Source organism: Lutra lutra, chromosome 5 (assembly GCF_902655055.1).
Source record: "Lutra lutra chromosome 5, mLutLut1.2, whole genome shotgun sequence".
Lineage (NCBI taxonomy): Eukaryota > Metazoa > Chordata > Mammalia > Carnivora > Mustelidae > Lutra > Lutra lutra.
In genome coordinates this window covers 71,109,748-71,135,702 of record NC_062282.1, presented here as the reverse complement: position 1 = coordinate 71,135,702, position 25,955 = coordinate 71,109,748, and the positions used below count along the sequence as shown (strand labels likewise).

Here is a 25,955-nt window from a genome sequence, read left to right as displayed (position 1 = left end):
ATTGTTAGCAATTTAAAGTATTAGCTAAAAAATTATATTTAAAAGATTGAATAATGGAATTGGTGTTAATGGGATGATGTTTAATTTCCCAAGGTTTTGCTTTTATTGTATGTGTCTATAGAATCTGAATTAATGTATTTTTAGTTCTTATTTGTGAAGTTTTCTCTGAATAGCCTATTGTATAGATGCCTCTAAAACATATTTCTGCATTTTAGACAACATCCCAATTTTCAGGTATTTATTTAGGTTGATAGTGAAAGAAGAAACCTTATAATTTTTCCTTTTTGGGGATTCAGAATACTTTAATATGATGATTCCACAATGTTTGCTTTCTTACAGATAACTTCTTGATTCTTGTAATTCCAGAAACATTTGTAAATTCAGAGATCATTTTCAGAACAGTGGCCTTCAGGTTGATACAGAAATATAAAATACTAGAAGGCTGGTTATAGAACTTCTTTTTCTTCTGTAACTAAGAAGTTAAACTTCTTGGTAAGACACTAGCTAAAAAGGGGGACATTTGTAAGCTATCTGCATATTTTGTTCAGTTTTTCATATCCTCAAGAAAGCTGAGATTATTTTCACCTTAAAAATAGGTTAATTTATTAATGTGGAGAGCATTTCAGTAAGGAAAAAAATATTTTACTCTAGAAGCTGTCAGTTCTCTGCTGCTGATTTTCAAAATTATATCTCTCTTCCTGACTTTTCAGCAGACACAGACATTTTAACTTTCTTTGGGGATTATCTTTTTGACATCCCTCCAGTGCCTTAGGATAATTACAAAATTAAATATTTTAGGCTTATTTCTACTCTAGGTTATTTTGAAGAATAGTTTGCTCTGCCCTAGTACCATATTTAATTACTTACTAAATCTTTTTTATTTTTGCTTTTTTAAATCCTTTTACCACCATTGCCATTTTCATCATCCTAGGCCCAGTATTGGTTGGTTCATCCTAGGCCCAGTCAGTACTGGCTTAGGTTGGTTCTCTTTGTTTCATTTTTAATAGCACCTAAATTGTGTTACTCCTTTGCTAAAGAATGTGTGGTATTCCTGGGTTTTGTGTTTTTGGTTTTTTTTGTTTGTTTGTTTGTTTTTGTTTGTTTTTTGCTAATCTCTGAAAGCTTTAGAATTCTTACATGTGATAATTTTAGTGGGTGAATTTTACCTTTTTTTCTGAATCTTATACAACTCTTGGGTTTAGTAAACTTGTGAACCTGCTGCTTATATTTTACTCTCATTGTATAAGTTCTAGTCAGTGCCATGCCTGTCTCCTTATATCACACTGGCCCCTCAAGTATATGAATTTTTTTAAAAATTTCATTTTATTATTATTTTTTAAGATTTTATTTATTTATTTTTGACAGAGAGAGACACAGCGAGAGAGGGAACACAAGCAGGGGGGTGAGAGAGGGAGAAACAGGCTTCCCACAGAGCAGGAAGCCTGATGCGGGGCTCGATCCTAGGACCCTGAGATCATGACCTGAGCCGGAGGCAGAGTCTTAACCCACTGAACCACCCAGGCACCCCAAGATTTTATTTTTATTTTGGAGAGAGAGAGAGGAGAGAGAGAGCACAAGTAGGAAGGAGGAGGGAGGGGGAAGCAGACTCCTTGCTCACTGGGAAGCCCGATGCAGAGCTCAGTACCAGGACCCTGGGATCATGACCTGAGCCGAAGGCAGATGCTTATCCAACTGAGCCACCCAGGCATCTCTTAAGTATATGAATTTCTAAATGATTTGAATATATCTTATATTGTAAACTCCATCATGTAAACCATTGATATTTTGGTACATACCCAGTTTTCTTAATTAGATTATAGGCCCTTCCAAGGCTGAGATGTTTGTTTCTACCACTACAAAAGACTTTTATTTCACTTTTATTTATAATAATGTATTTGCAGTGTTAATATTCCCTAGCATAGAATAAATATGTGTATTTTTCTATCTTATGCTTACTGTTGTGCCTAGTACAAAGTAGGTCTCTAATATAGGTGTTTTCAATGAGTAAAATGCAGTTTAGCTGTTATTAATAGCTTCCTTTTATTGTGTATTTATAGTACCTCAGGAATTGTGCCAAATGCTTTATATGAAATTAAACTCCTCTAAATCCTTACAGTTGTATGAAATAAGTATTGTTATTTACATTGATAGTTGTAGTATTTACCAATTCAGCAATAAATAAATGACAGAACTGGAATTTTGTACTTTGGTCTCTGCTTTTAAAATCACTTAATTGCTATACTTCTTCCCATGAAGTATATTTATTTCAATTTATATGTTTAAGATTTCTAAGTTTATATTAAGTTCCCTAAATCTTATCTCATTGTTAATGTGTGGTTATGAATATGAAGCTTACTGTGTAAATTTATGCTCCTGAAATATAATGTAGTTGTATATCCTGTGCATTGCACTCTTATTAAAAATTCTGGTTTGACAAAAGTCAAAAAGGCAGGGTTTACCAGTGATAAATTCCAGGTTGAAGGTGGTCTTCTATGGACTTTGACCTCAGAAAGGGAAAATTTGCCTAAGAAGTGAGACTCAAACCCAGACCAGTGTAGCTATGTATTGGGTACAAGCTAAGCTTTGCAATAGGGACTGTAAGATACAGTAAAATAAGATGAAGCTTTTTCTCTCTTATATTAAAAAAAGTTGGTAGGAGTTCTTGGCAGGTAAACAGTGTAGCTTCATGAGGTCATCTAGTATTCTGAGCTGGTAGGTCAGCTAGGACAGCTCTACCATCCAGAAATGGAGACAGTAAATAGGTAATTACAAGAGTAGTCTGTTAAATACCAGGATAGGGGATCTTCATTGGTAGTTTAGGGCTTTTTATTGAGGGGAAGAGAGAGAAATATACGGTGGGGATTTTCCCTCTTTGGCTACATTGTAGAGAGTAAATTGGAGGGGAGCAGAAGGAGAGGTTGGAGACTAATTTAAGTAGCTAAATATGGTGGCCCACACTGGAATGATGGCAGTGTGGCCATGCTGGTGGTCACAATAAGACATTTTTGGTGGTAGAATAAATAGGACTTGGTGACTTCTAGATTTTTGGTTTAAGCATCTGGGTGAAAATACCTTTAGTAGGTTGACATTAGAGAAATAAGCTTATTAGTTAATTCACCTACTGGCTTTCCTTTTTTGGAACACTACCTTTTCCCTCCATTTTTTCTTTGTAGCACTTTGTTGGTTTTTGAGCTAGTGGCTAACAAACTTTTCCCTGGCTGGTTCTTCAGTGGAAAAATGGATCATGTCCTGCTGTAGGATTATGATGCTTATGAAGGTATTTTGTATTCCTTGGACTCTGAGAGGGAATCCAAAATCTGGAGAGTCAAAGAAATGCTTATTGAAATGAATGTAAAGTTTTGGTACCAGACTAGAGGTAAGGAATGTAATTGGAAAGTAAGTGTCCGTTTCCTTTTTCCAGTTCGTTTTATTTCCTAGGGGTCACTTCTTAGAACATTATTTGTGTATCTTTGTATTAAGTTTCTTATTAATCTTACTTGAAAATCTTACTTTAGGGGCACCTGCGTGGCTCAGTGGATTAAGCCTCTGCCTTCGGCTCAGGTCATGATCTCAGGGTCCTGGGATTGAGCCCCACATTGGACTCTCTGCTCAGCCGGGAGCCTGCTTCCCCTTCTCTCTGCCTGCCTCTCTACCTATTTGTGATCTCTCTGTCAAATAAATAAATACAATCTTTAAAAAAAAAAAGAAAAACTTACTTTATCTTACTTTACTTTGATATATGTATGAGAATATTATGGTATTCACTCTGATGGTGTATGTACTGTTTTGAACCTTATTTTTCTTTCTTTTTTTTTTTGGTAAATATTTTATTTATTTATTTGAGAGAGAGAGAGAGAATGAGAGGGGAGAGGTCAGAGGAAGAAGCAGACTCCCTGCCTAGCAGGGAGTGCATTGTGAGACTTAGTCCCTGGGCTCCAGGATCATGACTTGAGCTGAAGGTGCCCCCGAACCTTGTTTTTCTTCATGTAGTAATTACCTTGGAGATCTTTGTATACAGCTCTGTCTTCTAGTTTTCTCCCCTTTAAGACAGTTAATGCTGAAGTAAACAGCTTCTATTGTATGTGATTATAGTAAACCCAGATTTGCATCAGAGGCCTGTCATGAGTGAGCTCTGAAGGCTTAGATCTGTCAGACCTTGTGAAATCATTCAACTTACTTTTGTGTCTGTATGCAGGCTTTCTAACTTAATAAAAAAAATGGGTTATTTTTTATTAAAATTTTTTTTTTCATTTGAGTATAGTTGACACAATGTTCTATTAGTTTCAGGTGTACAACGTGATTTGACAACCTTTTTTTTTTTTTTTTAAAGTAGGATCCATGCCCAGCGTGGAGCCCAATGTAGGGCTTGAACTCATGACCCTGAGATCAAGTTCTAAGCTAAGATCAAGTCAGATGCCTAACTGAGCCACCCAGGAACCCCTCAGTATCTTTATATGTTATTCTATGCTTTAGATTCCCCCAAAAATTGAGCAGAAGGTATAGAGATTACACATATAGCCCATGCCCCCACAGATGAAAGATTTTAAAAGTTTCTGCCTAATGACTTGTGGAGAAATTGCTAGTGTGGCAGATATTTATATATCTCAGAAAGTACCAGGATTATTAGAATTAATTATTAAGTATGACAAAAGTTACAGTTTTTCAAACTGGGACAAGAAGACAGTGTTACTTGTAAGAGACAGGTAATTGCAGCAGCATGTCAGTAATTCACCAAATGTTTATTGAACTATAGATATTTGTGAGACACTGTTTTAAGTGTTAAAGAGATAAAGCACAATGCTTATACTAGTCATAGAGATAGTCCTGTCTTAACAGATGAGAAATCTAGGGACTAGAGAAGTTAAGGCATTTTTCTTAGATCACGTTCAGTCTGTATGTGGCAGAGTTGAAATTTAAATCTAAGTTAGGCTGATTTAGAGCCCATTCTTTTGTTTCTGTCCTTTTGGATGTAGGGAATGATTCTTGGTCCTGGCATATTGTCCATTAGGTTGTGGATAATAGCCCATTGTATTAAGGCATTTCTGTTACTGCAGTAGTCGTTATCAGCATAATACCCAGATGCACTGTGCCTTTTCTGGAAGAACATGCTGATAAGTGTTAAAATACAAACCTAGTGAAAGACTGTTTTGTTTTTTTTTTTAAGATTTTATTTATTTATTTGACAGAGATTACAAGTAGGCAGAGAGGCAGGCAGAGAGAGAGGAGGAAGCAGGCTCCCTGCTGAGCAGAGAGCCCGATGTGGGGATGTGGGGCTCGATCCCAGGACTCTGAGATCATGACCTGAGCCGAAGGCAGAGGCTTTAACCCACTGAGCCACCCAGGCGCCCCAAAAGACTGGGTTTTTAAAGCAAGCTGAAATGTCTCTGTTTCAGAACCAACCAAGTAATGTGACATGGTAGTTTTGTTAAAGTATGTAAATAAATAAATTTTTATTTTTATATTAATTTATGTAATATAAATATAAACTTTATAGGTTCAAAAGTTGTATATTGTTCTAGACTTGTATTTTTGAGTTCAACAGAGTTCAGATTAGTGAGCCAGTTTTACTTATGGCCACTGTGGGTTCTGTGATCATCAGGGCTTGCTTTTCCAGTTGCTTGTCATCTGGGTAAAATACAAGCTTGCTGTGGCTTCCAAGAATGTGTGTGTGTGTACTTGTCTGAAATGGCAGAGTTGGGACAGAGAGAAGTTGAGAAAGGAGCACTTCTGTTTGCTTGCTTATTAGATGAGCCTAAGTTCCTTATAGATGGGAATTGTTGAATTGCTGGAATGTAGCCATGGTTGCCTCTGTGCAAACCAGCCATCATTGAGTTAAAGCTCCCTTAAAAAAAATTGGCATTCCTAGTCTGCAGCAGCTATCAAGTTTACAGCATACTTAGGTTGACTTTCTTTAATCATATATTTATAGTAGAAGAGATAAAGGAATTGAAATGTAGTCATAATTTGCTTCTGTAAAAATTCCAGAGTCTGCAGTGAAACAAAAGAATAGGATTCTACTCGTAAAATGGTAGGACTGAATAGTCGGAACCTTTTGCAAAAACAAGTTTTGTCATGGGCAGTAATTTCCCAAAGGCTCCTAGTCTCCCATGGTTCTGTTGCTAGGATTAAGCCTTTTTTCATTGCAGCATGGAGAAGCTTTTATTTGAGTTAAATTCAGACCTCTTGGTATGTCACCTGACAGTCTTGTGGTTTCAGATGCATATGGTTCATTGCTATTATTAACCTGAGTTGGCAGTTGTGCGTAACTGGAGTTTTTAGGGATTTTGAAAAGTGGAACTGCGTAAGAGAAATAGAGATGCTGCTAATATACAATTTAACTCAAGATGTTATTTTCACATGTTGTTAACATCAGAATCAGCCCAAATCTAGTTATAAAGTTGGTGATAATTTTGCTTTGCAATATCTGAAGCAAAAATTTATATGGTGAGATTTTTAGATATACTTATTTTATGAAAAGCAGTTTAAAATTGTGATGACAAATTTAATTAGAAAGACTTCATGAGAATGTTTTAAGCAGGTGGTGATCATTATTTTAAGCATGGAATTTGTCAATATTCTATTAGTCATTGGTACATATGTGTCTTATTCTGTCTTATTCACTGGTCTTCTTTCTCATGTTTATATAGGAATACTTATTACAGATATTTGGAAAGCAGTGGGCCTTTGTGTTTGTATCTCATATACATATTGATAAAATTTAAATTAAAAACTTGACATTGTTTTAGTTTATTGATCATAATCTAATTATTTTTATAGTTAATGTTATTCTTTAATTTTAATGACAGGGGCCTGAATTTTCTGGTAATATTTTTGATACTCTGTGAACTATGTGTCCCAATCAGATGTGATATGTGGTATCCTCTCATGGTACAGAAATTTACTGAGGTTCCATTTCAAGAATTCATGTGGTAGATTATTAATTTCTTTGAAATACCTTTTATAAAATTTTAACTTTGTGCATATGACTTTTTACTTGTTAAACTAGAGGATAAGTATAAATGGATTTGGGGATTTTTTTTAAGTTATTAAATTAAAGATCACAAGATTTTTTTTTTAATTTATTAAATTAAAGATCACAGGTAGAGAGGCAGGCAGAGAGAGAGGGGGAAGCAGGCTCTCCACCCAGCAGAGAACCTGATGGGGGGCTATATCCCAGGATGCTGAGCCGAAGGCAGAGGCTTTAACCCCAAATCAGGGCCACCCAGGTGCCCTGATTTGGGGGTTTTTAATGTCGGTAATAGTTTATATTTTTACTTTATATTGTTTTTTTATATGAAAAATCTGGTTTGTTTAAATGATGATAATCTACAGCCAAGTAGCTGATGATACTTGTCATTAAAATGTAAATGACAGTCATTAGGATTTCATCAGTATTCTGGGTATGATTCAATTCAGTATGACTAAAGATAGGCTAAAGGTTATCTAGTATTATAATATTCAGTTTATTAAGATGTAGTTGGAGAAATGTAAACAGCTTATATAAAAATCAAGTCTTTTCGGATAGGAAAAGTCCTAAACTGATAACTCATTTTTTGGAACTGAGATTAACCAATAAATCCTGGGATTATTTTCTGTCAGGTTAGAGAATTTTAATTCCCTAGAGAAGTAATAAGAAACATATAACTTCCTGGGTGAAATGAGCATTAAAGAGTGCACTTGTGATGAGCCTTGGGTGATACATGGAATTGTTGAATTACTCTATTGTATGCCTGAAACTAACATGACACTGTGTGTTAAGTATATTGGAATTAAAAAAAAAAAAAAAGAAAGAAACACAAGCTTCCTGAATTAAAATGGTATTTCTTTCATTCACAGTTCAGGAAATTAATTAAAGTTCCATTATATTCCCTGTCTATCTCTCTCAGCTTCTCCGTATAGTTGTAAGATACTGAAAACATGAAAAAACAAAAAAAAATTATTAAGTTGTCAATCCGGGAGGAATTTTCACTGTTTGCAAAATCTGTTTGAATTCTTTTGAAAAGCGAAAATGGTACAGTAATTGCACCTTGTCACTGATGATCCTGCTTGCTAAAGAAAATTTATTTTAAGCAGTTCTTTAATTTGTGACTCTTAGCAGAAATGCAGTGATACTCTGAATATTTTATCTTAATTATATTTCATGCTTTAAAAACTTACTACAATGTAATTTTCACATGTATTTTATATTTCCTATAATGTTCTATATATGATTCATCTAATTTTGTATATATCCTTATGTTAGGTGTTTCAGCCCCTGAGATGTAGTAGAGTTACTGAATTAGGTCCATCTAATTTTACGTATATCCTTACATTAGGTCTTTTCAACCCCTTAGTTGTAATAGTGTTACTGAATTAGGTCCTTGACTTTATAAAAACGTGTTATATAAATTGAGTAAATAATTGATGAATATGTAGTTCTGTTTTTCTCAAGTATATAAATGTTCTTTTGATTAATACTTTATTGAATTCATAGTAGCCTTCAGTAATATTTTCTGATATTGGATACCAAATTTTTAAAAAATATTCAAAAGATGTCCTTTTGCTAGAAATTACTGGGAATAGCTGATATAGCCCATGTGTTCACCATTACTATTTTTTTTAAATGCACAGTAAATAAATCAAAAGGAGAATAAGATGCTCTCTTGTCTGATACAGTTGGGACTTCCAGATTAGTAGAAGAAGTTAATTGAAGTGAGAAATTAAAAACTTGGACAAGTTGTAACATTTTATTTTTAGCTTAAGACCTAAATATGAATACAATTGTTAGTTCTTTCCTGGTCACTGTGTTTTAAAGGGAATGGTGAATGTTATGTCATTAAACATTGACTAGTTAGCAGCAGATTTCTCTAAAGCCTAGTCTGTGTACAGGCTTTTAAAATATTCAGATCACTTGTCCCATATACAGAATATATTTCTCAAATTGAATATGGTGCTTTTGGCTATTACAGTTTGAGATTCCGATGGTGACCACTTCTTGGCATGTTGTTATGTTGAGAAAGCTTTCTGTTTATCTCTTTTAGCCTAATTTGGGATTCTTTTCTCTCTCCTGCCTTTCCTTCATTCATTCTTCACTTTATTCTACAATAATTTTTTTTAACCAATCTCAGAATGTTTTCTAGTGGTGGGGACAATTTCTTTAATTCTGCGTATGTAGATTTTGAAACTTGGCTGCCTCCTCTTTCCATTTCTTGCAGGAGCATAAGATTTGTATTGTTTCCCAGTGTTAGTTTTCATCACCTTCATGCTTCCATTTCAGTGAGATGACATTGATGGATAAGGCTCAAGAAGAAACAACTAGTATAGTAGCAGGTACATAGTGTAGGCATTGCATGCAAGAAATTATTGAATAAATGAACTTAAAGTCTTCATATTTGGTAAGTATACTCTACACTAAGATGTTATCTCAGGCCGTTTGATGCTAAGTAGAAGTGAAAATGTCTAGGTAAGTTGAAAGTAGGAGTAGAGGAAGAGAAATGACTTGTCGGTGTTTATCTACAAGTCAATGAAATTCAGTTGCTGAGGCACAAAAAATGATCAAATAGAAAAAAAAGGTGAATTATTTAGGTATTACCTTTAAGTGTGATAGTCCTTTAGTGTTTAGACATACAAATTAGCATTTAGCCTGGCACTTCTCAACTTTTTTTTTTTTTTTTTTTTTTTTTACATTTTCGTACCCCTAAGGAGTCTTTTTTAGACATCTTTTTTCCTTAATTGCCACCCCATCCAATGAAATTTTAATACCATAGATATACCTGTTATTTGCTTATGTAGTGGTCCTCCAAAGGGCCATACCCATTGTAATATCTAATACTGTTTTGTCTCCTTCCCCTTAACCCTCTTTGGAAGCCATCTTGCTGTCATTGAGAATGCATGATTTAGCCCTAATTTAACAGCCAGTAATGGGTTATAGGAATTTTCATGGTCTTCTGAGCTGCAGTGTCAGTGTGTTAAGGGAAGTATCTTTTCTAGCATGTTTAGTTTCTATTAGCATTCCTTGAAGGTGTCAGATAAAAAAACATGCAGAGCAGATAAGCTGACATAAACTATAAATAACATCTGTGTAGAGTTTTAAAATAGTTCTGGTTCTTCACTGAGGAGTTTTCTTACTAATGTTTAATAAGCTGAACACAGTAGCTTAATATTAAGGGAAGATTTGCTGTAGTATATAGATAATTTTTGTGAAAGGTGATGGTGTGCTTACCACTGTTAATGATTTGGCTTAGTTATGGTTTCAGTTAAATTTTGACAAAAAGAGGCAACCTGATGAAGTAGAAAGCCTGATGGATTAGATATCAGAAGATGAGGTTTTGGTATAATAAAGGATTATGCCATACTGTTTGAGTGATGAGTGGCAGTGAATACCAGTAGAAGATAGAGATGAGTGAAAGGAAGGGGAACAACCAGCCAGCCTAACCAGAACAGTGACTTGGCAGGTCATTTTTTTGTTTGTTTGTTTGTTTGTTTTCATTTCTTTCATTTGAAAAATGAATAAATTTAAGGTTACTATTACCATTTTAAATTGTTTGCCTGTTAAAGGAGTCACTTTGGGGTTATTCTTGTTGTTTAATATCATTTTCTCCTGGTATCTTTCTTCCTCCTATTTTTTTTTAAGGTTTTATTTATTTGAGGGAGAGAGACAGAGACAACAAAAGCAGGGGAAGGGGCAGAGGGAGCGGGACAAGCAGACTTCCTGCTGTGCTGGATCCCAGGACCCCAACATAATTACCTGAGCCCAAAGCTTAAAAGGCCAAAAGCCACCCAGGCATGCCTCCTAGTATATTTCAAACAGAGGTAATTTGTCAGGCAACTTTTTGGTAACATCTCTTTAGTCAGTTTCAATTTAACCTTTCTCCAAATTTCAGGATTCACAACTCTTTTCCATAAGATAAAGGCAATCAAAACCCCCTCCATTTCAGGGACATACTCTTCAGAAGGACAGATCTCTTCCCAGAAAACTTTTGACTAGCTTTTCCCCTTCTTTCCTTCCCTCCCCACCCTCCCTCCCTCCCTTTTCCTTTCCCTTCCCTTCCCTTCCCTTGTTCCCTTCCTAAACAGTGACTGACTGTAAGGATTTCTCTTGTCAAACCAAATCAACTTCACTCATTTCTATTTAAATATAAAACTGTGTTATTTCTGTCTCTGTTCTTATTAAGGCATATCCCACAGTCTGAGGCCTGCAGGTCTTGAGCCTTCTTCATGTCTCCAACTTTGTCTCCCTCATTTAATAATGTCTGTGCTGGGCGCCTGGGTGGCTCAGTGGGTTAAGCCGCTGCCTTCGGCTCAGGTCATGATCTCGGGGTCCTGGGATCGAGTCCCGCATCGGGCTCTCTGCTCAGCAGGGAGCCTGCTTCCCTTCCTCTCTCTCTCTGCCTGCCTCTCTGCCTACTTGTGATCTCTCTCTGTCAAATAAAAAAAAAAAAATCTTTAATAATGTCTGTGCTGCCTTTTCTGTGCACCATTCAGAATTCCTTCCTTATGTTTTCACTTTCTTCACAATTTCTCCACCTTTTTGCCTTCACAGGCCATAATTCCTTCTTTTGCCCTTTCAGTACAGGATGCTTTTTTCACACACTTCGCAACACTGGCTGTAGAAAGTTGGCCCCTACTGTTGCTTGGAAACTGTTCTTGTCCTCTTATGAAAACCTCTTCCGAGGCCTTTGCCATAGAACCACACTTTGCTCTATTTTGTTGTTGGCATCCACTGCTGACCTTCTACCAGATGGCTCCCTAGTGTTCTTCAAGAACTTTGACACTTAGGTGATAGTGTTTCCTTCCAGATTACTTGTACCATTCTCTTGTGCAACCCACGTATCTAACCTGGCTTCACAGTACATTTTCTTGCTCTCTACCTTGATCTGTTCTTGACTAGACCTTGGGCCTAACAATGAGCTGACTCTCTTCTCTTTCTGGGAGCCTCCCATTTTGACCACAACTTCATATCCTTTGATCTTTCATATAAGCTTACTCTCTAGCTTCATTAAGACTATTGTTTGTTTTTCCTCTTCCTTTTTTCTTATCACCTCCATCCTGACCATGTGTCCTGTGCTAATATGTCCAGACCTCCTTTCTGTGTATCACTCTTAATAGCCTTGCCCCTGTTTTTCCATTGCAGCTACTCAGAAAATTTAAATACACTGTCTACTTTTGCCTCTTCTATGCCTATGCTCCCTTGTGATAGGATAGAAAATTAGTCCTATCACAGATTTATGAGTTTCAGCTTAGCTGGCTTGAGAGTACTTTGGCTTATGCTTTCCTTAGGTTAGCACTTTTCCACATTTTCTTCGATGACTTTATCAGAACTTTATCTCTCACAACCTATACCTGAGTTCAGGCCACACATTTCATATATTCTTAGGTACATGCGTGATTTCTAGTTTTCATAAAAAACACAAATGATCAAGTGTAAATGCTGTTTCTTCTCTCCAACCTGAGAACCTGCAGTAGTAGAGAAAATCTGCAGTAGTTTTCATTTGTAGATCCTCTTTTTCCTGCCTCAGCAAGTGCTTTTCATAGTTCATTAACCTTACCCAGGGTACTGTGTCCCAACTTGTCTGGGATCTTAGTCCAACAATTGTCTCTGGTTGCTTTTAGACTGTTTCTCTCATACTTTCCCATCAGTTTAGAAATACATACATTTAAGCACCCTTTTTGGATAGATAGGTAGATAAAATGAAAGAATATATATATAAATATGTATGAAGATGTATCTGTGTATTTCTGTCTGTATATGTTTTTCTTTTTCCTTGAAGAAAATGCCTCTTGTAGCTTCTTCTGCGTGTCTGGAGTGACCATAGACCTTGGTTGCCCAAGAAAATCTCAGTTTACTCCCGTGTGTGTAAGGTCCCCCTTTACTTGCAGAACTCTGCAATTTAATTGGTGAATTATATGGTCACATTATCCCTTTATCTCCCCATTTCACAGGGAAACCTTTCCAAATAGCAGTACTTTACTCTGTCAGCTCTTTTCCCTTCATGCCTTTGCCAATGCTATGTGACTACCCCCACCCTACCTCTCTCCTGAAATGGTTCTTGCAAGAGTACCAAGGTTTCCCAGATTGCCAGATCCCCTGGACACTTTTAGTCTATATAAATTTTGGCCTTTGACACTGCGCACAGTATTCCTTTCTTCGGCTTTTTTTTTTTTTTTTTAATCTTCCTTAACTTTTGAAATAACATTTTACCAAGGGTTTTTTTTCTCTTTTCTTTCTAGTGGTCTGTCTTTACTTACCCTCCCTGGTTTCTCTGCTTCTTTTCTCTCTGTCCTTAAAATATTGGTGTGTCCTAAAATTCTAGTTTATTGGTCTTTCTTTTCTCTCTTCAATTAATATGTTCTCCCTAAATGATATTACTGCCAACTATGTGTCAATAACTGTGTCTATAACTCTACTGTCAGTTTTTTCCCCTATCCTCCAGAACATTTTTTCATCAGTCTTTTTCACCTTTTCTGAAGCTGTGTTTCAGGCCCCTTCAACTCAGTCTGTTAATGCCCTTATCTCAAATTTGCTTTCCCCCTGTATTCTCCACATTGGTTAATGGTATTTATTTTCATGAGATTGGAAATGTGAGAGTCAGCCATCGTCTTCCCTCATTCCCCATCTACAGTCTCTCAGGTCCTCTCTCTGTCTTCTAAATAATACCTTGCTCTGTCACTTTCTTTCTGTCTTCACTACTGTTCTTTGGTTCAGTTTATTTTTAAAGATTTTATTTATTTATGTGACAGAGAGAGAGATAGCAAGAGAAGGAACATAAGCAGGGGGAGTGGAAGAAGGAGAAGCAGGCTCCCTGCAGAGCAGCGGGAGTGCATGCAGGACTCAAACCCAGGATCCTGGGATCATGACCTGAGCCGAAGGCAGAGGCTTTAACCCACTGAGCCACCCAGGCGCCCCCGTATCATTTATTATTACTCTTTAGTGAGTCCTCACCGAACTCCCTATGCAAACCTCCTGTCTAGATTGTAAGTGTGCCTTGGTCATAGACAGTATCACATTAATAAATTGATTATTTTTCTGTTAGATTCAGTCTTCTCATTGTAGTCTTGTTTTCATGCTGAATAAATGCTTTTTTTTTTAAAGACTTTATTTATTTATTTGACAGAGACACAGCGAGAGAGGGGACACAAGCAGGGGGAGTGGGAGAGGGAGAAGCAGGCTTCCCGCCGAGCAGGGAGCCTGACGCAGGGCTCGATTCCAGGACCCTGGGATTATGACCCGAGTCGAAGGCAAATGCTTAACAACTGAGCTGCCCAAGCACCCCTGAATAAATGCTTTGAAGTCAGCAAAAGAATATATAGATAAAGAATGTGATAACAGAAATATTCCCAGCAGTTGGCATTGTGCTTTGAATGTGGTAAATGTTTAATATCTCTGTTTAAATGAGATGTCTGTAATGTAAATACATAGTTTGGTTACATATAGTGTTATTTTTTTCCTTTAGTCTTCTCCTTTTTAATTTTTAAATTTATTTGTATTATTTTTTAATTCTCTCCTTTTTAAAAGTTGAAGAACAATTCACATAAAATGCACAACCCTAAGTGTACAATTTGATGAATTTTGAAAAATGTATACATACACCTGTTTCACTGGAACCTCAATGAAGATCTAGAATATTTCATTTACTCCACAGAGTTCCTTCATATACTTTTCTAATCCATTCCCCTCATCCTCCACCTCTGGCCAACCACTGTTTTGATTTCTATCAGCCTGCATGAATTTTACCTGTTCTAGAACTACATATACATGAAATTACCAGTATGTATGCTTTTGTGTGTGGATTTTCTCACTCAACAGTATTTTAGAGTTCATCTTTGTTACTGTGTTTTCAGTGGTTCATTCCTTGTTATTTTTGAGGTGTATTTCATTGTAGGAGTGTATGTAGTATTGTTTATCCATTCTCCCATTAATGGTCATTTAAGCTCATCTCATTTTTTTTTCTATTGTGAATAAAGCTGGAGAGGACATTTCTGTGAACATATATTTTTATTTCTGTTATGAAATCCCTTATGAGAATAATTGCTGGGCCATAGCTGCCAGATAATTTTATAGTATGGTTATATTCCTTTCAAACTCCTACCAACAATATATGAGAATTCCAAGTGCTTCATATTTTTACCATCAACTGGTGTATTCTTTTAATTTTAGTTATTTTAGTGGTTGTGGGAGCATTTTAATTTACATTTCTCTAATGACTGATAGTGATAGCATCTTTTCCATGTGCTTTCATTCATTCATCATTCACATATATCCTTATGTGGAATGCTGCAGTCTTTTAATCCCATTTTAAAATTGTATTCTTTTATTGCCTTGTAGGAGTTCTCTGTACCGGCTGTTTACAAATCCTCTTATCAGTTATCCACATTTCAAATAATTTCTTCCAGTTTATGGCTGGCCCTTTTTTTTTTTTTTTAATTATCTCTTTTGAAAAAAAAATAATCTCTTTTGATATGCAGGTTTTAAATCTTGATGTAGTCAAATGTATCAGTTTTTTCTTTCATATTTGGTAACTTGGGTCTTGTTTAAGAAATCTTTGTGTACCACAAGGTTGCAGAGATTTCTACATTAATTTGTAGAAGCTTCTTTATAATTTAGCATTTACATACAGTCTTATTTTGAATTAACAGAATACTTGTAAGTTTGGGAGAAAAGTGTCCTAACTTTTATTATTGTTGAGATGTATTTCCCCTACTATAAAATTCACCCTTTTAAAGTGTGCAATTTAGTGGTTTTTCAGTATAGTCACAAAATTGTATAACCATCACCACAACCTAATTCTAGAGCATTTTATGACCCCTAAAAGAAAGCCCATTAATATTGCTGTAAATGCTCTCTTTACTCCCCTTTCCCCTCTTGAGCAGCCACTAATTTACTTTCTGTTAGAGTGAATTTGTTAATTTTGGATAGATATATAAATGGGGTCATGTGGTAATGCGGTCTTTTGTGTCTGGCTTTTTTCACTTAGTGTTACGTTGTCAGGGTTCATCCATACTGTAGTTTATATCCTTTTCATAGTCATATAATATCCATTTTATCGCTTTATGACATTTTTATACCACTTCTTAAAATTTATTCTTCAGTTGATGGTGGTTTTTTTTTTTCGATTGTGGACTATGATAATTCAATTTATGTACTCATAAAATAATTATTTCGTTCCTGTAGTGTTAACCTTTACTTGGGCTTATGTAGTTTTACTTATTTAATGTGCTCAGATCTAGGAATTCAAAGATGAGTGAACTTTGGCTATAGGGAGCTTTTCTTTCTAGTGGAGGAAACTGCGTGTAAACAGATAAAGTACAGTGTGAAAATTACTATTAGATTTATAACCTAAAGTAAGTGTAATCTCAGAAGTCAGCAACTAACTGCTGGAAGAATTAGTAAAGCCTTCCATGGAGATGAGATTTAAACTAGATATTTAAAAATGAATGGGAGTTTTGCCAAGGTGATTGAGGGTATTTCAGGTAGAAGTAGTAGCTTGCACAAGGGTGTGGAACTGTGGAATTGGTATGTCTTTGCACCTTTGAGAAGATGACTATGTTGATATTACGAGTAAGGTGAAGTAAGTCTGGGAGGGTAGATTAGGGCTAGATTATGAATATTTCTTCACCTGTACAAAGGAATTTAGCTGTTACTCTTTGTGTGTCATGGCAATCCCAGGGGGTTGGATAAATGAGATGGTGGCCACTACTTATTCAAGGTCTTTTGGAATACCTCACATCCAGCAAAGCCTAAGTTTTCCTTTTTTTTCAGAAAATTTTGCCTGTATAGTCACTTACAAAAATGAGTATACCTTGCTGACTCACACACCATCCTTTTTTTTTTTTTTAAAGATTTATTTATTTATTTATTTGACAGAGAGAGAGGGAGGTCACAAGTAGGCAGAGAGGCAGGCAGAGAGAGAGGGGGAAACAGGCTCCCTGCTGAGCAGAGAGCCTGATGTGGGGCTCAATCCCAGGACCCTGAGATCATGACCTGAGCCGAAGGCAGAGGCTTAACCCGCTGAGCCACCCAGGTGCCCCACCATCCTCTTAACTACCACATCTGTCACAGCTCATTGATTCCCTATTTCGGTTTCTTTATTTCATCAGCTGCTTACCTGTAATTATCATGTCTGTCTGTTTCTTTACTTTAGTACTACTGTTTCTTGCTTCCAAAGCAGGTTCTTATTTACCTCGCCCTAACCAGTACTTGGTACATGGTGTAGGCACTATCTCTATTGAATGAATGAAAGAGGGAACTATTCTGCCTCTAAATAAAATCTTACTTCTCTGCCTCCCCACTATAGCTTGAGGTTATTTCAGCACTTTGACACCCTCCCCCATTGTCTTCCCATCTGTTAGCTTCCCCCTCCTCACTTTCTTACCTGAATAGTGTAGATTCTCCTGTCCTTTGTTCCACCTATATTTTTGTCTTTTGCTCTATTTCCAAGGCTCCCCTTTGCTTTTGTCTTATCAAACTCCCTATCAAACTCCTTACATTGGCTCTGTCTTATCCAAATTGAAGAGGAGTGTTTGCTAGAGAAAATGACCCAACTGTGTAGTTCTGGCTGGTACATATTCGTAGTCTTAAACATGTAGACTTCCAGCATTGCCAAGAAACCTTATGTTTCCTAGTCAGTGTATGTATATTTTCCCCATATCACTGTTCTCATTTTCACTCTGCTTTCCCACATTTCACAGCCTTTATTTCTCTTCATCTACTTTCCAAAGAAAATAGAGCTCTTAGCATGAATTTTCTTAGCATTTTACCTTAATATCTACAGTTCTTTCTGTATCCGTTTCCTTCTTTGCCTCTTTCCATTCTAGCGCAGGAATTATCCTTTCTTCTCTTTGAAATTAATCCTTTCACCTGTACTTTATACCTATTCAATTCCGCTTCTTCAGAGCCTGTGCTTTGTCAGTCACCATCTCCCTTCCCCTTCATAATCTTTGTCATCGTTATGTAAATATGTTCAGATGGTCCTTTTTAATAGCAAAATAGCTGTCACTCCATGATTCCTTTTCTTTCTTTCTTTTCTTTTTTTTTTTTTTTAAGATTTTATTTATTTATTTGAGAGAGAGACAGTGAGAGAGAGCATGAGTGAGGAGAAGGTCAGAGGGAGAAGCAGACTCCCCATGGAGCTGGGAGCTGGATGCGGGACTCGATCCCGGGACTCCGGGATCATGACCTGAGCCGAAGGCAGTCCAACCAACTGAGCCACCCAGGCGTCCCTCTTTCTTTCTTTTCTTGACACTTGTCTTAAATTCACTATTTTTCTCTTTTTTTTTTTAAGATTTTATTTATTTATTTGACAGAGAGAGATCACAGGCAGGCAGAGAGAGAGGGGGAAGCAGGCTCCCCGCTGAGCAGAGAGCCTGACGCGGGGCCCGATCCCAGGACCCTGAGATCATGACCTGAGCCAAAGGCAGAGGCTTAACCCACTGAGCCACCCAGGCGCCCCACTATTTTTCTCTTTCCTCTGCAGTCTGACCCGTTGTACTTTCTATTCCTTAGAAGTGTCCTTGCCATGGTCACCAATGATTTCTTTGAAATCATTGAAGCTAGTGGATGCTTTCAGTGACTGCCATGGTATTTCTTCCTCTCTAAAATGCTCTTCTTTCTAGTTTCCTTAAGACCTCTTTGATTTTCATTTTCTATTGGTGTGTTCTTTTATAGTTTCCTTCACACAACAGCTAGCTACAGTTTAGTAAATCACTTCCTGACAGACATTTACTAAGGATTAGACAGGAGAAAACTAAAATTCTAATTACTGTCAAGAATTTGGATGAAGATGTTTTATGTTGCGAATTAGGGTCACTTAACGATGCATTGATGAAGTTAAGGTTAAGATTCTCTTAAGGGGGGCGTCTGGGTGGCTCAGTGGGTTAAGCCACTGCCTTCAGCTCAGGTCATTGTCTCAGGGTCCTGAGATCGAGACCCACATCAGGCTCTCTGCTCCGCGGGGAGTATGCTTTCCCCTCTCTCTCTGCCTGCTTCTCTGCCTACTTATGATCTCTCTCTCTGTCAAATAAATAAATAAAATTAAAAAAAAAAGATTCTCTTAAGGAGATGAAGGAACCCAATCAAGAGTTGTAACTGATGGATTGTGAGTAATTGACCATTTAGCCTGACATAACTAACAGCAAAGAGTCCCTGGAATGGCTGTTCTCCTGTTTGTTAACACCTGTTCCATCAGTTGTAGTGTGCTCAGCTCACTGGGTTAGTGTCTCCACCATACAGTTCTTTGTATTCTCTTTCTCTCCCTGATCTTTATTAATCTTTATTAATTAATGACTAATTAATTAGTCACTTCATTAATTTTTTTTGATTGTGACAAAGAATGCCTATGTAAAAATACATAAAACAAATTCAGTGGCTTGTTTTGACCTCCAAAGTGAGTATTGAGGTAAGTATTGTCCAGGCTAAAAATAGTACATAGTCAGTGCCCTGGTCTACCTGCTGTGTTCTTTCTTGATTATGCCGTCATCACTCCCAACATTATCCCGAGAGGTAACCACTCTTCAGACTTTTGAAACCATCACTTCCTTTGTTTTCCTTATAGCTTTAAAAACTAAATATGTGTCTCAGCCTTAAACTTTACCTGATTTAAACCTTTGTATAAGTGGAAAAATATAGTAACTCTGGGTGCGTATGTGTCTTGTGTATGTGAGAGTATGTCATTGTCAGATTTCTTTTGGTCAGGGTCAGTCTGCATTTTTGTGTATAGTTGAAGTTCATTCATTGTATTTGTTACGTCTGAATATATATATTTGTAGTCTGAATATGCCATGTTTATCCATTCTACTGTTGATGAACCATTTGTAATATTTCCGTAACAGTAACAGTACTTCTGTGAAGATTCTGATACAATGGAATGGAATGGATAACTTAAAATATTAAATTAATCATATTAATTATATAATTAATATTTAAAACATTAATTAATCTATATAATTAAAATATATTAAAAATACAACTTAAAAATCAGTTATATTAGATTTTGTCTATTTATTATATAGATTGAAAAAACTATTCCCTAAGAAGAGTGAGCCAGTTTTTACTCACACCAGCTTTATGTGAGAATTTCCACTGCATTTAGTCATTCATCACTTTTTTTTTACTTGTTTTTGTTTTATAAATACTTTAGCTGCTATTATTTAATCTGAAAGCTGCTTCTTATGTTTCTATATAAAGAATCAAAACTGTCTAAAAATATGGATTAATATTATGCCATCTGGGTTCATGCCATGAAGCAATGTGTATTTTCATTGTATTAAATATAGTCACATATTTTTATTAGGTTAACCATTTTTAGATTCAAATGGGTTGACTATATTGTATACACTTGCTACAACTTTTATTTTTACTTTTTAATTTAGAATGTCATTGCTACTCATAATCAGTCTCATTAGAATGTCATTGCTATATGAGTTTTTAGTCCTAAATGGTGATAATTTATAACAAGTACTTCCGTATATTCTTTAGTAAAAATACAACTTAGGGTTTTATTTTATTAGGTTTTATTTCTAGGAATTTATGTAGAATATTTACTAGAGTAACTAATGGGCCTTTATTTTTCTTTAAAGTTGGCCTTTGCCAGAGTTTGATCCAAGTCAGATTCGACTGATTGTATATCAAGACTGTGAAAGACGGGGAAGAAATGTCTTGTTTGACTCCAGTGTTAAGAGAAAAAACGAGGACATATCAGTATCGGTGAGCATCATTATTGACTGGTTGAAATTTAATGTCAGATATTTTAATGCAAGAAAGAATGAGTAAAATTTCAATTACGGCACTTTTGTTCAGTACAAAACATCTTTATCATGTTTGTAAAATTTAGAGCCTTGATTTTGAATATTTCTTAAAGGAAAAATACTTGCTTTATTTGTTATCTTTCTAGCACCAGGGAGCATTTTAGTTTCATGTTTATTTTCCCACATAATTGTGTTGTGAGATACTACTAGAGGTCCAGGAATTCTTACAGAGGATATGGTCCAAACCTCTGATCTTAAAGTTGTGGAAAGTGTGACCCGGAGAGATGAAATTATTTGTCTGAAGGAGCAAAGCAAGTTAAATCTCTTGCCCTTAGTCCCCCCGGCTCTACAGTGTAAAAAGAGCCTCTATTTTGTTAACTCTCAGTGTCCTATTTTGAAATATATTACGACTAGTTTAGCAGTAGTACATGGACATTAACTTGGTTGTCCAAGGAAATGTTAACCTTAAAAATAGACATGCCAGTTATTTTGCCAGCCAAAGATGGGTTTATTTGGGAATTAAAAAAACCTACAGTCCTGGACAGACAAGGTAAGGCAAAACAAACCATAGACAAGTCAGAAAGAAAGAACAAAGGAGAGATGTGCTTTTTTTAAGGAGAAAACGGGTAAGTTGGGTAGGCTGGTAGGAACTAAAAGTTCATTGGGGTAAACTGAGGATTTGAAGTGTCATGGCTTCTCATTGGTAGACCTGCTGAAGGCAAGGGTACATGGGGGGAATAAAAAAGCATCTGTTCCTCAGCCGAACTAGTAGAGTAGTATCTACATGCAAGGTCAAGTCCTTGTAAGGTCAAGTCTGTCTCTTCCTCTTGGGTCTGCTATTAACTGCGAGTGGTAGGGCATGAGAGCTAACCCCTGCAGAACCTCCAGACTCCATTTTATTTAGGTTTCCCTTTACTAACTTTCACAAAAACCCATGTGACTGTCATTATCTTTGCTGCTGCTACTGTTATTAAATTTTCTGGCATAAAGACTCATTCCCCTAGATCTCTAATCTGGAAATTGAAGCTTGGAATAGTGATTTCTCCCTTTCACTAAATTAATAATTTTCACTAACATTTTGGTAAACAACTGAAAACAGAATACTTTGGGGTGGTCCCACCAGTAGAATTGTCTGTTAAAGCCAACAAGTATTTGTTTTTTGAGACTTTAGGAGTTTATATTTGAGGTTTTGTGTTCTTAAACAATTTCGATTTATTGGGCATAGACTGTTGTTTGTAACTGCATCCTCAGCATCCACTACAGTGGTATATAATAGGAACTCGACTAATTTTTGAGTAAATTTGATTGCCAAGTTTTATAATGTCCCTTCTAATTACTAACACATTGCTCGGTTTTCTGGAGATGGTACTTTGTTTAGATTTCTTAGCCATTCTTTGGATATTTTTTTCCACTCTTTTATCAAAAAGCAGAATGTTCTTAAAGTGTTGTTACAAGGCACTTGGAGATTTAGCTGTCTCTGTCCTCTTGGTGCCTACAATAGGGTACCCTTCTAGGGGAGTTAGACATTGAACAAAAAAGTACACCAATAAATAATACCAAATTATGATTAAATGCTATGAATGAAGCACACAGAATGCTTATGAGATTCCATAGGAAGGAGCCCAGTTTTCTTCAGTTTGGATGAAGGGATATTAAGGAAGTTTTCATTGAGGAAGTGAAATTCAAGCTGAGGTCTGAAGAAACAGAAAGAATGGAATAGGGGATGAGTATTCCTGGTAGCAGGACCTGCATATGTAGTCTTCAAAGTGACTTAGAAGCTTGGTGAACTGAAACAACTAGAAGAACACCAGTCTGACTGGACTGATAGTAAGTAGTATGTAAAGTAGCTAGAGATGTAATTGGAGAGAAAGAGAGAGAGAAAGAGCAGGAGTCAGAATTAGAGCCTTACCGGTCTCTGGGTTAAAAGTTTAGATTATATCCTAAATACAGAAGGAAGCCACTGAAGGGATCTTTTTACATTTCAAAAAATCGGTTTGGTAGAGAGCCCAGGAATAAACCCATGCATATATGATCAGTTATTCTATATAATGGAGAAAGGATAGTCTCTTCCAACAAATGTTGGGAAAACTGGACAGTCACATATAAAAGAATGAAATTAGACCACTGCCTTAACACCATACACAAAAACTGACTCTAAATTAAAGACTTGAACATAAGACCCGAAAGCATAAAATTCCTAGAAGAAAACATGGGCAGTAACTATTGGTGGGAGAAAGTATTTATAAAGCACATATCCAATAAGGGTTTAATATCCAAAAAATATAAAGAACTCCGTAGGAGCAGTGCTTGGGTGGCTCAGTTGGTTAAGCCTCTGCCTTTGGCTCAGGTCATGATCCCAGGGTCCCTGCTCAGTAGGAGTCTGCTTCTCCCTCTGCCTCTGCCCCTGTGCATAGTCTCTCTCATTTTCTCTCTTTCTCTCAAGTAAATAAATAAATATTTTAAAAAACTCAATAGGAAAACAAAACAAAAAAGTGCAGTTAAAAAATGGACAGAACATGGGCGCCTCGGTGGCTCAGTGGGTTAAAGCCTCTGCCTTCGGCCCAGGTCATGATCCCAGGGTCCTGGGATCAAGCCCCACATCGGGCTGTCTGCTCCCCAGGGAGCCTGCTTCATCTCTCTCTCTCTCTCTCTCTCTCTCTCTGCCTGCCTCTCTGCCTGCTTGTGATCTCTGTCTGTCAAATAAATAAATAAAATCTTAAAAAAAAAAAAAATGGACAGAACAGGGGCTCCTGGATGGCTTAGTGGGTTAAGCCTCTGTCTGCCTCAGTTATGATCCCAGGGTCCTGGGGTCGAGCCCCACATCAGGCTCTGCTCAGCGGGGAGCCTGCTTCCTCCCCTCTCTCTGCCTGCCTCTCTGCCTACTTGTGATCTCTGTCTGTTAAATAAATAAATAAATAAAATCTTTAAAAAAATGGACAGAAGATTTGTATAGACATTTTTCCAAAAAAGAATACGAGTGGCCAATAGTACATGAAAAAATGCTCAACATCACCAGTCATCAGGGAAATGCCAATCAAAACCACAATGAGATATCACCACACACCTGTCAAAATGGCTGTTATTAAAAAGACAAGAAATAACAAGTGTTGTTGAGGGTGTAGTGAAAAGGAATCCTTGTGCCTGGTTTTTGGGAATGTAAATTTATGTAGTCACTATGGAAAACAGTATGGGGGATCTTCAAAAATTAAAAATAGAACTACCGTGTGATCCAGCAGTTCCATTTTCAGATATTTATCTACAGAAAATGACAACATTTGAAAAGATAAGTGCACCCCCATGTTTATTGCAGCATTATTTACAATAGTCAAGACATGAAAGCAACCAGTTCCATCAGTGGATGAATGGATAAAGAAAATGTGTGTGTATATACAGTCGAGTAGTCTTCAGCCGTAAAAAGGAAGGAACTCTTGCCATTTGTAACAACATGGATAAACCTTGAAGGCATTATGCTAAGTGAAATAACTCATAGAAAAAAAAATACTTAGTGATCTGACTTATATGTGGAATCCAAAAACAATAAAAGTCATAGTTATGGCTGATAGGTGGTGGTTGCCAGAGGGAGAGGGTGGAAAGTGAGCAAAATAGGTGAAATGTGTCAAAAGGTACAAACTCTCAGTTTTAAAATAAGTCATGGGGATGTAATGTACAGAATGGTGATTATAATTTAAAATGCTATATTGTATATTTGAAAGTTGCAGAAAGAGTAAAAGTTATCACGAGAAAAAATAAGTAACTGTATAGTGATAGATGTTAACTAGATTTATTGTGGAGGTCATTTTGCAGCATATAAAAACATCAAATCATTATGTTGTAATCCTGAAACTAATATATATCTCAGTTTTAAAGAGACAGGGGGAAAAACCACTTTTGCTGCTATATGAAGAATGCTGGATTTGGGGGATAAGGGAGAAGGAAGTGTTTGCTGAATACAGCACTTAACTTTGATTAGCTGAATGATGAGGTAGCCACACAATCACAGAATTGTGGATGTTTAAGTAGACAGTTGAAATCTAAGGCTACAAATGTAATGAGCATATCTTCTTTGCATTTAGACTGATGATAGCTCAGCAGAACTACACTGAAGCTGAGGTTGATATTGATTGATAAATACTGCTTTTTTAAAAAAAAATATCGAGGTTTTTCTTTGCTTGGTGTTCCATTGAATTGCAGCATCTGACCTTTCCTTTATTATTTACCTTGATTAATGTTTATTTATTGTATGTTTTTTCAGCATTCTTACTTTTTTATTTAAGAGATTGTGTGAGAGAGAAAGAGAACATAAACAGAGGGGATGGGCAAGGGAGAGGGAGAAACAGACTTCCCACTGAGCAGGGAGCCTGATTTGGGGCTCAATTCCAGGACCTTGAGGTCATGACCTTAGCCAAAGGCAGATGCTTAACCCACTGAGCCACCCAGGCGCCCCTCAGCATTCTTACTTTTTGTTTTAAACAACCTTGTGAGTATTGACTCATACTATTTCTTGAACCCTTCCTCCCCACCTTTTCTGGAATGATGCTTCGTTAGTCTCATTGGTCTTCTCTCTTGCTGATGTCTTCCTTTTTCCCTCTCAGTTAGCTTTTTTTATCTTTGTCTATAGACCTTCCCACAGCCTCTTTACCCAACACCAACAAAGTGATTATACTTTTACTTTCTCTTTCTTATATGTCTTCTTTTGTCTTTTTCTGACTCTGTTCTGCTCACTCTTCCTTCTCAGCATCTGTTGTTATCTTTCAGTCTGAGTGCTTCACTATCTCTCAGGCTATCTGACTGTTCTGTCTCTTGTTCTCTCCTTAATGTCTCTGCTTGGTCTTCTCCATGTCTCTTAGTCTTTTCTCTGTCTCTCTGTGTTTCAGTATTAATCTGTCTTCTGGCTCTAATCTCGTATCACCCACTCATTCCTCAGTCCTCTGAAATTTTCCTGTAAGTCTACTACTTTTTTTAAAGAATTGTTCTCTAGGGGCACCTAGGTGGCTCAGTCATTAAGCATCTGCCTTCAGCTTGGGAATCATGATTCTGGGGTCCTAGGATCAAGCCACATGTCAGGCTCCCTGCTTCTGTTCCCTCTCTCGCTGTGTCTCTCTCTGACAAAAAAATAAAATAAAATAAAATCTTAAAACAAAAAATGTTCTCTAGAGTCATTGGTAACTAGAAATCAAACAGTATTGAATACCTCCAGTCTAACTTTTTTATATGTCCTCATCCTTGTGTGCCAT

General features: G+C 36.6%; 1 protein-coding gene across 5 annotated transcripts in view; it reads left to right on the top strand.

The window, feature by feature from the left end:
• Positions 1-25,955, top strand: part of FNIP1 (folliculin interacting protein 1) — a 153,758-nt gene that overhangs the window by 37,500 nt on the left and 90,303 nt on the right. For all 5 annotated transcript variants that reach the window (XM_047729933.1, XM_047729934.1, XM_047729931.1 and 2 more), the window contains one exon: positions 20,554-20,680. In XM_047729933.1, coding sequence (XP_047585889.1) covers positions 20,554-20,680 — 127 coding nt within the window. The remainder of the gene's footprint in view (positions 1-20,553; positions 20,681-25,955) is intronic.